Consider the following 12,113-nt stretch of genomic DNA (forward strand, 5'->3'; position numbering starts at 1 on the left):
TGAATCAAGAATCGTGTTGAATTGAAAAAAAAAAAATCGATTTTGACCCCAAGAATCGATATTGAATCGATTTGTGGGATTTCCAAAGATTCGCAGCCTCCATCTGATACATCACTAAGCTTTGGAACTTTGTTGTAAAAATCTACTTCAGTGTCTATCCCTCACACCCACATTTCAGGTTGGTCGCTCTGAAAACACTCCGTGGAAACGCTCCCCACCCACACTGCTCGGTACCTCATCTGAGATGCTGTGACGTAGATTACCATAGCAACTAATTAGATTACCATAGTAACTAGTTAAGTCTCACCTTAAAACTCATCTGTATACTCTAGCCTTTAAATAGACCTCCTTTCTAGACCAGTTGATCTGCCGCTTCTTTTCTTTTTCTCCTCTGTCCCCCCCTCCCTTGTGGAAGGGGTCCGGTCCGATGACCATGGATGAAGTACTGGCTGCCCAGAGTCGAGGCCCAGGATGGACCGCTCGTCGGGACACAGAATGGACCGCTCGCCTGTATCGGTTGGGGACATCTCTACGCTGCTGATCCGACTCCGCTTGAGATGGTTTCCTGTGGACGAGACTCTCGCTGCTGTCTTGGATCCGCCTTGAACTGAACTCTCGCGGCTGTGTTGGAGCCACTATGGATTTAACTTTCACAGTATCATGTTAGACCCACATCGAGAGGAGCCAGATGAGGTGGTTCGGGCATCTGGTCAGGATGCCACCCGAACGCCTCCCTAGGGAGGTGTTTAGAGCACGTCCAGCTGGTAGGAGGCCACGGGGAAGACCCAGGACATGTTGGGAAGACTATGTCTCCCGGCTGGCCTGGGAACGCCTCGGGATCCCCCGGGAAGAGCTAGACGAAGTGGCTGGGGAGAGGGAAGTCTGGGCTTCCCTGCTTAGGCTGCTGCCCCCTCGACCAAACCTCGGATAAGCGGAAGATGATGGATGGATGGATGGATGGATGGATGTTAGACCCGCTCGACATCCATTGCTTTCGGTCCCCTAGAGGGGGGGGGGGGGGGGGGGGGGGGGTTGCCCACTTCTGAGGTCCTCTCCAAGGTTTCTCACAGTCAGCATTGTCACTGGCGTCCCACTGGATTTGAATTCTCCCTGCCCACTGGGTGTGAGTTTTCCTTGCCATTTTGTGGGTTCTTCCGAGGATGTCGTGGTGGTTTGTACAGTCCTTTGAGACATTTGTGATTTAGGGCTATATAAATAAACATTGATTGATAGTTTATCATGCAAAAGCGCAGATACCAACTATTGAAATACTTAATATAGTTAAATATTTACGGTCATTAGAGAACATCACTGCACATCATAATGAGGCCACACTTTCCATCTTAAAGATCTAGAAGAATTATTCGGGAATGTCCGGCGGGGCGGAATGAAAAGCCTTAATTTGCCCAGGTCTTGTCTGACTGGAACTGCCTTACAGCAGAGAGTAATCAGCGGAGAGGAGGAAATTAGCAAGTAGATTAAAAAGCCAGGAGAGAGGATAATATCCACAGTGTGCAACAACAATGTGAGACATAGATATGAATGAGTAGACACGAAACACCTCTCTGGTGACCGGGAGGAAAGTGTCGGGGCGTTCAGTAGTTATAGAACGACGGCATGGAGATTAAAGCCACAATGGTGCCTGCTCGCCATGTTGCTGAGCTGTTTGGGGGCGTGGTTAAGAGGGGAGGAGTATATTTACAGCTAGAATTCACCAAGTCAGGTATTCCATATATATATATATATATATATATATAAAATACTTGACTTTCAGTGAATTCTAGCTATATATATATATATTTTATTATATATATATATATATATATATATATGTATATATATATATATATATATATATATATATATGTATATATATATATTTTTTATTATATATATATATATATATATATATATATATATATATATATATATATATATAAAAGAAATACTTGAACTTCAGTGTTCATTTATTTACACATATACACACACAACACTCATCTACTCATTGTTGAGTTAAGGGTTGAATTGTCCATCCTTGTTCTTTTCTCTGTCACTATTTTTCTAACCATGCTGAACACCCTCTCTGATGATGCATTGCTGTGTGGCGCGCACAAAAGTGCTTTCATCAAATGCACTAGAGTCTGGAATCTTCCATTTTTGTCTCCTTGTTGTGTGCGCAGTTGTGCAGTGCACTCTCTAAAAGCCGTAGATCAGGGGTAGTGAACCTATGGCTCTCGAGGCAGATGTGGCTCTTTTGATGACTGCATCTGGCTCTCATATAAATCTTAGCTGACGTTGCTTAACACGATATGTAATGAATAATTCCGCTGGTAATCACAGTGTAAAAAATAACGTTAAAAATATAAAACATTTTAATCCATCCATCCGTTTTCTATGTTCTATATTCAACAAGCCACTAATGGTAAGAAGTATTTTATTTATTATTGGTAAGCTTCAGAATAACAATTTTATTAAAAATAAAAATGTATTTCGTATACTCTAAAAATGTTGGTCTTACTTAAAAATGCACGCATTTAGTTGTATTCAGTGTTAAAAAATATTATATGGCTCTCACGGAAATACATTTTAAAATATCTGGCTTTCAGGCAAAAAGGTTCCCGACCCCTGCCGTAGATGTTACTGTCACGTATGCATGTATAGTAGATGGCAGTATTGTCCTGTTTAAGAGTGTCACAACATTGCTGTTTACGGCAGAAAAACTGCTTTACGGTAGACAACAACGTGACTGCTGTTGTTGTGTGTTGTTACCGCGCTGGGAGGACGTTAATGAAACTGCCTTACAATAAACCCACATAAAAAACCAAGAACTCGCCCTGGATCATTCTACAGTTATAACGTCATTGGGCAGACACGCTGTTTATATTGTGGGAAAGCGGACGTGAAAACAGGCTGTCCTCACTCAGGTGCGCATGGAGCTGGAGGGCGCTGAATTTCGGGAGTCTCCCGGAAAACCCGGGAGGGTTGGCAAGTATGAGCTTCGGGGGGCTATGCAGAACGAAACTCAAACTGAACTGGCTGCTCTTGGGACGGTCACTCTTGGCATTCTCTCGTACGGCGTTTTAAGTGTTTAGAAAAGCGCAACATAAATCTAATCCAACATCATCATCATATGTAGGCGCAGATTCTTTCTTGCTGACGGCCATAATGCAAATAGATATTTTTAAAAAACAAGCAAATACATTGGATAAGTGTTACTGTTGGTGCTATGGCACTATCTTTTGGACAAGTTCGCTCAGCATAAGCGTTGAACCGGAAGTACAACTGCCTTTCGGTGTTATACAAGCAACATTTGTAAATTTTACAATACAACTAAAACATCCATCCATCCATCCATTTTCTACCGCTTATTCCCTTTCGGGGTCGCGGGGGCGCTGGCGCCTATCTCAGCTACAATCGGGCGGAAGGCAGGGTACACCCTGGACAAGTCGCCACCTCATCGCAGACAACTAAAACAAATATTTCTTATTAAACTATCCAGTGTGTGACGTCTGTAGGAGTGTTTTCATGCATCGTTGAATGTGCCATCGTAATTTAATGAAGCTAGCATCATTAGCATAAGTCGATATGCAAGTAAGTATTATTAACTTACGAATGGAATTTTTTTTGTATGGTTTTAGTTTCGTCAATTCACCGAAAAGTCATCGTCGAGGACAGGTGTCAAACTCAAAAGCCAGATCTGGCCCACCACGTCAATTTGTGTGGCCTCCGAAAGTACCTTATCTTTTATTAATAGATGTATAACAAAAATAAATGTCCTGCGTACAATTACATATATTTACATGATAATCATCTCTAATAATAAAACAAAATATCATATTATCATACATTTCAAAACAATGTTAATGTTCAAATAAAGATAAATACTTCATTAACTGCTTGACTTATGATTTAATGTAAACATTTTACAATACTTTTTTTTCACAGGGAAATCTACTTTCAACATAGAGCAGGGGTCACCAACACGGTGCCCGCGGGCACCAAGTTGCCCGTAAGGACCAGATGAGTCGTCCGCTGGCCTGTTCTAAAAATAGCTCAAATAGCAGCACTTACCAGTGAGCTGCCTCTATTTTTTAAATTGTATTTATTTACTAGCAAGCTGGTCTCGCTTTGCTCGACATTTTTAATTCTTAGAGAGACAAAACTTAAATAGAATTTGAAAATCCCCAAAAATATTTTAAAGACTTGGTCTTCACTTGTTTAAATACATTAATTTATTTTTTTACTTTACTTCTTAGAACTTTCTGAAAGACAATTTTAGAGAAAAAACACAACCTTAAAAATGATTTTAAGATTTTTAAACACATATACCTTTTTACCTTTTAAATTCCTTCCTCTTCTTTCCTGACAATTTAAATCAATGTTCAACTAAATTTATTTTTTTTATTGTAAAGAATAATAAATAAATTTTAATTAAATTCTTAATTTTAGCTTCTAAAAGAATATTTGTGAAATATTTCTTCAAACAAAAATATTCAGGCAAATCTAGAAAATCTTTAGAATCAAATTTAAATCTTATTTCAAAGTCTTTTAAATTTCTTTTAAAATTTTTGTTCTGGAAAATCTAGAAGAAATAATGACTTGTCTTTGTTAGAAATATAACTTAGTCCAATTTGTTATATATTCTAACAAAATGCAGATTGTATTTTAACCTATTTAAAACATGTCAATAAAATTCCAAAATTTATCTTAATCAGGAAAAATTACTAGGTATGTTCCATAAATTCTTTTTTTTAACTTTTTCAAAAAGATTCGAATTAGCTAGTTTTTCTCTTCACTTTTTTCTGTTGAATTTTGAATTTTAAAGAGTTGAAATTGAAGATAAACTATGTTTCAAAAGGAAATGTTCATTTTTTTTGTGTTTTCTCCTCTTTTAAACCATTAAATTAAGTGTTTTTTTCATCATTTATTCTCTACAAAAAACCTTCCGTAAAGGAAAAAAAATGTACGACGGAATGACAGACAGAAATACCCATTTTTTTTATATATATAGATCTATTTATTAAAGGTAAATTGAGCAAATTAGCTATTTCTGGCAATTTATTGAAGTGTGTATCAAACTGGTAGCCCTTCGCATTAATCAGTACCCAAGAAGTAGCTCTTGGTTTCAAAAAGGTTGGTGACCCCTGACATAGAGTAATAATACTCTATAAAACACAACAACCGTAGATTTCACAGTATAAAAAAAACTAGAATTTTTACGTAAAAAACAGTGGTACTGTTTTTTCCATTGCATTTAATTTAATTCCATGTATTTTTTTTCTATATGCTGTAAAAAAAAATAAAAAAATAAAAAAACCCTGCAAATATTACGTTCAAATTGTGGCAACTGAGCTGCCAGTTTTATACACGACAATCTAAAGATTTGGTTTTGTTCAGCGTATATAAAAAAAGACAAAAATAAATTATACACATTTTCTATAAACACATTTATATTAATAATTTACATTATTCACTGTTAAAAACGGCCCTCTGAGAGCAACCCTAACTGCAATGTGGCCCTCGATGAAAACGAGTTTGACACGCCGGCCGTAGAGTTATTGAGTCTGATTAGCTAATTGAAGAGCTAGCCTCTGCAGCTAGTGGGTCCATGACGATGACTTATGTTTTGCTTGATTAGCCGTTTTACTGCTGTGTTACACACAATGATTAGAAATAATTAAGCTATGTAAATAAATATCTACAAAATCTTTCTGTGTAAATAACACATTTTACAAAGCATCAGTCTGCGGCATATAGTCCGGTGTGGCTAATATATTTGTTTTTCTTCTAAAACATAGTGGGTGCGGATTATATACTGGTGCACTATATAGGCCGGAAAATATGGTAATTAAAAATGCAGCAAAAATCTATTTAAAATTGTTTTTTATTATTTTACAAGATAACCAAAACTATTATTACTTATTAAATCATCCCATGTGTGATGTGTTTAGGAGTGTTTTCATGCATCGTTGTACGTGCCGTCGTAATTTAATGAAGCTAAAATCGTTAGCATTAGTCAATATGCTAACACATTTCCGAGTGTAAGTATTATTAACTTACAATGGGATTGTTTTTGTAGGGTTTTAGTTTCGAAAATTCGCCGAAACGTCACCGCACAGTTATTGAGTCTGATTAGCTGAGCTAGCTTCTGCAGCGAGTGGGTCCATGATGATGACTTCTGTTTTGCTTAATTAGCTGTTTTACTGCTGTGTAACGGATACTGTTTAGAAATAATTAAGGTATTTAAATTAATATTTACAAAGTATTTCTCTGTAAATAACACATTTTACAACGTATCTGTCTGCGGCTTATATATTGAAAAATATGTTTTGTCCAGGGTGTACCCTGCCTTCCGCCCGATTGTAGCTGAGATAGGCGCCAGCACCCCCCGCGACCCCAAAAGGGAATAAGCGGTAGAAAATGGATGGATGGATGGATGTTTTTCTTCTAAAATATAGTGGGCCCGGCTTATATATCGACGCACTCTGCAGGCCAGAAAATATGGTAATTAAAAATGCAGCAATAATCTATTTAAAAAATCGGATTGTAGCCTCTGAATCATAATTGTATTAAAATTGTAAGATGCCCAATTTTTCTCACCACTTGTACAAACCCCGTTTCCTTAACAGTTGGGAAATTGTGTTAGTTGTAAATATAAACGGAATACAATGATTTGCAAATCATTTTCAACCCATATTCAGTTGAATATGCTACAAAGACAAGATATTTGATGTTCAAACTCATAACATTTTTTTTTTTGCAAATAATAATTAACTTAGAATTTCATGGCTGCAACACGTGCCAAAGTAGTTGGGAAAGGGCATGTTCACCACTGTGTTAGATCACCTTTTCTTTTAAAAACACTCAAACGTTTGGGAACTGAGGAAACTAATTGTTGAAGCTTTGAAAGAGGAATTCTTTCCCATTTTTGTTTTATGTAGGGCTTCAGCCGTTCAACAATCCGGGGTCTCCGCTGTCATATTTTACACTTCATAATGCGCCACACATTTTCGATGGGAGACAGTTCTGGACTGCAGGCGGGCCAGGAAAGTATCCGCACTCTTTTTTTATGAAACCACGCTGTTGTAACACATGCTGAATGTCGTTTGGCATTGTCTTGCTGAAATAAGCAGGGGCGTCCATGAAAAAGACGGCGCGTAGATGGCAGCATACGTCGTTCCAAAACCTGTATGTACCTTTCAGCATTAATGGTGCCTTCACAGATGTGTAAGTTACCCATGCCTTGGGCCATAATGCACCCCCATACCATCACAGATGCTGGCTTTTGAACTTCGCGTCGATAACAGTCTGGATGGTGAAGTGAATTGTGAAGTGAATTATATTTATATAGCGCTTTTTCTCTAGTGACTCAAAGCGCTTTATATTGTGAAACCCAATATCTAAGTTACATTCAAACCAGTGTGGGTGGCACTGGGAGCAGGTGGGTAAAGTGTCTTGCCCAAGGACACAACGGCAGTGACTAGGATGGCGGAAGCGGTAATCGAACCTGCAACCCTCAAGTTGCTGGTACGGCCACTCTACCAACCGAGCTAAACCGCCCCCTTTGGTCCGGACGACACGATGTCGAATATTTCCAAAAACAATTTGAAATGTGGACTCGTCAGACCACAGAACACTTTTCCACTTTGCATCAGTCCATTTTAGATGATCTCGGGCCCAGAGAAGCCCGCGGCGTTTCTGGATGTTGTTGATAAATAGCTTTTGCTTTACATAGTAGATCTATAATTGCACTTACAGGTGTAGCGACGAACTGTATTTAGTGACAGTGGTTTTCTGAAGTGTTTCTGAGTCTATGTGGTGATATCCCTTAGAGATTGATGTCGGTTTTTGATACAGTGCCGTCTGAGGGATGGAAGGTCACGGTCATTCAATGTTGGTTTCCGGCCATGCCGCTTACGTGGATTAATTTCTCCAGATTCTCTGAACCTTTTGATGATATTATGAACCGTAGATGTTGAAATCCCTAAATTTCTTGCAATTGCCATTTGAGAAAGGTTGTTCTTTAACTGTTTGACTATTTGCTCACACAGTTGTGGACAAAGGGGTGTACCTCGCCCCGTCCTCTCTTGTGAAAGACTGAGCATTTTTTGGGAAGCTGTTTTTATAGCCAATCATGGCACCCACCTGTTCCCAATTAGCCTGCACACCTGTGGGATGTTCCAAATAAGTGTTTGATGAGCATTACTCAACTTTATCAGTATTTATTGCCACCTTTCCCAACTTCTTTGTCAAGTGTTGCTGGCATAAAATTTTAAAGTTAATAATTATTTGCAAAACATTTTTTTTATGAGTTTGAACATGAAATATGTTGTCTTTGTAGCATATTCAACTGAATATGGCTTGAAAAGGATTTGCAAATCATTGTATTCTGTTTATATTTACATCTAACACAATTTCCCAACTCATATGGAAACGGGGTTTGTAAATTCCACTATGTGTTTACAGCAGTTTCTTACATGCAGATATTCAATGAGAACACAACAAGAACTTACCCACCTGCACTGAGCATACAAATTATTACCAGCAGAGTGTGTAAAAATATGTGATTTTTTTCGAAGTTATTTAGTGAAAATATCTGACTAGCAATTATGTGAAAGTCCAAGGGGCTGACTATGAATAATCTATGATATGAGGAAATGTCAATTTTTGCTAGTGGAAAACCTAGACATAGGAGAATGATCATATATGTATCAAATATAACATTTAGGTAAAAAAGAAAAATCATGATAAAAAGACGAGACAAATAAAAAACATTAAAATGTGTGTTTGTCAGGGACTTACGGGTTGCCTTTGTCTTTGCTTGTTTGGATGGCTTGCTGGGCTCGCCCGTCCCAATTGTGTTGCTCGCCAGGACTCGAAACTCATAGTCCACCCAGGGGCTCAGTTCTATTACTGTAGCTGTCAGACGGTAGCCCCCAACCACTTTGGGAACTGCAATAAAATGGGGAGCTTTGTGTGAACGTGCTTGAGTTTCAAACTGTGCTGACAGGTGAGGAGGAGGTGCACAGCAGGTGGCCTACATAGGACAGGTGTAATCCCTCACAAGGTCGTGGTGTATACTGCACATCTTATGCAGCTGACAACAAATAACATTGCATTGCGGTAGAAACATGACACCGACTGCTGAAATGATAAGGCTGACACATTGTCCTTATCAAATATATATATATATATATATATATATATATATATATATATATATATATATATATATATATATATATATATATATATATATATATATATATATAAATAATAGAACCATGAGCATGGAAACTAAGGGTGGTAAAAAGAATACATGAGGGGAAAGACACCATCTATAGTAGGGGTGTCTAAACTTTTTGTCTTGGGGGCCACATTGGGCTCTAAAAATTTGTCCGGGGTTAAAAGCCGACTGCAAATAAAGTAACTATTATACATACATATATATATATATCCATCCATTTTCTAGCGCTTATTCCCTTTGGAATCGTGTCTGTCTATCTGTGTTGGCCCTGTGATGAAGTGGGGACTTATCCAGGGGGTACTCCGCCTTCTGCCCAATTGTAGCTGAGATATATATATATATATATATATATGTAAATGTATGTATATATATATATGTATACATACATATATAAATATATATATATATATATATATATATACATATATATGTATATATGTATATGTATGTGTATATGTATATACATATGTATATATACATATACAGTGGGGCAAAAAAGTACTTAGTCAGCCAGCGATTGTGCAAGTTCTCCCACTTAAAACGATGACAGAGGTCTGTCATTTTCATCATAGGTACACTTCAACTGTGAGAGACAGAATGTGGAAAAAAAAATCCATGAAATCACATTGTAGGAATTTTAAAGAATTTATTTGTAAATGATGGTGGAAAATAAGTATTTGGTCAAGCATTCAAAGCTCTCACTGATGGAAGGAGGTTTTGGCTCAAAATCTCACGATACATGGCTCGATTCCTTCTTTCCTTAACACGGATCCATCGTCCTGTCCCCTTAGCAGAAAAACAGCCCCAAAGCATGATGTTTCCACCCCCATGCTTCACAGTAGGTATGGTGTTCTTGGGATGCAACTCAGTATTCTTCTTCCTCCAAACACGACGAGTTGAGTTTATACCAAAATGGATACATGGATGATACAGCAGAGGATTGGGAGAATGTCATGTGGTCAGATGAAACCAAAATAGAACTTTTTGGCATAAACTCAACTCGTCATGTTTGGAGGAAGAAGAATACTGAGTTGCATCCCAAGAACACCACACCTATTGTGAAGCATGGGGGTGGAAACATCATGCTTTGGGGCTGTTTTTCTGTTAAGGGGACAGGACGATTGATCCGTGTTAGGAAACAATGAATGGGGCCATGTATCGTGAGATTTTGAGCCAAAACCTCCTTCCATCAGTGAGAGCCTTGAATGGTTGACCAAATACTTATTTTCCACCATAATTTACAAATAAATTATTTAAAATTCCTACAACCCGAGGGTCCCTGGTTCAATCCCCACCTAGTACCAACATAGTCACGTCCGTTGTGTCCTGAGCAAGACAGTTCACCCTTGCTCCTGATGGGTGCTAGTTAGCGCCTTGCATGGCAGCTCCCTCCATCAGTGTGTGAATGTGTGTGTGAATGTGGAAGTAGTGTCAGAGCGCTTTGAGTACCTTGAAGGTAGAAAAGCGCTATACAAGTACAAACCATTTATAATTTATTTATGTATATATGTATATTTAAACTTGTGCCGTCTTGCGGGTCTAACTAAACTAACTTGGCCCGCAGGCGGTAGTTAGTACACCCCTGCTCTATAGGTAGTAGGAGTCATTTAACTGCACTCATACACATTACAGTCCCTGCACATACTTTGTCATCTTTATGGGATCTATGTTTCAAGTTTCCCAAGAGTCTGATAAAATGGCGGCCGCTCGGTCACGCTACACCGTTGAGCCCCGCTTGAACATGTGGGGTGAAAATGACTTCTCCTATACGCTCGCCGGAGACGAAGAAAAAAGAGCAGCCGCCTCCCCGAGATTGGAAGAGGCCACGGCTGGTTGGAGAGAGCTTACCTGTGGAGACAGCCTGCCACCCCAGGGAAAACGGTGTCCTGGCCTGGATGGCGAAGGCGGTAATTGGACTGTGATTATCAGCGCCGGGCCTCCAGGATAAAGTCGCAGTGGTATCTGTGATTTCTTCTACTTGGATGCTGGTAGGGGAGCCGGGGGGCCCTGGGAGATGGCGTAACCAGGCGGGAGCGAGGGCAGGAAAGAGGGAGAGCAAATGTAAATCAGGAAGATAATGGAGAGCATCACCGTGCTTTTTAACACCTGCGGCTGCTGCAGGGAAGTCAATTCGCTGTGAAAGCGTAGGGTGCTACACGGGCTAATTGGATGGCAAAAAATCTTCTTCCACTCCATTCTTTCATCTCATTAGTGAGGCAAAAGCAGGCTTGGCAAGCTTAAACCGTTGAAATTAGTCCATTGTCTTCAGCAGCGGACACTAGAGATGCGTGGATAGGCAATTATATCATCCGCATCACCAAAATAGTCATCCACCCGCCGTCCACCCGAACCAACATTTTATCAGGACCGTACCCGCCCGCCAACCGCACGCTGAAATACATCAAAAGTTGTCCGCCTTTACCACTCACAGAGCTATTTAAACCTGTTTCACAGACTAGTGATGACAATTGGAGCCGCTAACGTTCCCGCGACTATCCAATATTGTTCATCCTGATGACAAGAATATGGCCGTGCTGTGAAGCCATTGCCTTAGACACCTTCAACAACATGTACGAACCGATTGTTGGTCCGGCAAAATGTTGTGTGCAGCTTCCGCAATCACACGTACAAGATTGAAAAGCATACTGGGTGATACGGAATACACTGATGGTTGTGATATAAACAACTTTAACACTTAATAATATGCGCCACGCTGTGAAGCCACACTCAACAAGATTGACAAACACATTTCGGGAGAACGTCCTCACAGTAACACAACATAAACGCAACACAACAAATACCCATAATCCTTTGTATCCGTGACGAACCCAGGAATATATTTTACACCCCCGCCCACCTTACCGAC

At 39.3% G+C, this 12,113-nt stretch overlaps 1 protein-coding gene across 2 annotated transcripts in view; it reads right to left on the reverse strand.

Annotated features, from left to right (window-relative positions):
• Positions 1-12,113, reverse strand: part of LOC133535176 (contactin-4-like) — a 645,232-nt gene that overhangs the window by 30,568 nt on the left and 602,551 nt on the right. For both annotated transcript variants that reach the window (XM_061874742.1, XM_061874741.1), the window contains 2 exons: positions 11,096-11,254; positions 8,803-8,952 (listed from right to left, as the gene is read on the reverse strand). In XM_061874742.1, the coding sequence (XP_061730726.1) occupies positions 8,803-8,952; positions 11,096-11,254 (309 nt within the window). The remainder of the gene's footprint in view (positions 1-8,802; positions 8,953-11,095; positions 11,255-12,113) is intronic.

Source organism: Nerophis ophidion, linkage group LG16 (genome assembly GCF_033978795.1).
Source record: "Nerophis ophidion isolate RoL-2023_Sa linkage group LG16, RoL_Noph_v1.0, whole genome shotgun sequence".
Classification (NCBI taxonomy): Eukaryota; Metazoa; Chordata; class Actinopteri; order Syngnathiformes; family Syngnathidae; genus Nerophis; species Nerophis ophidion.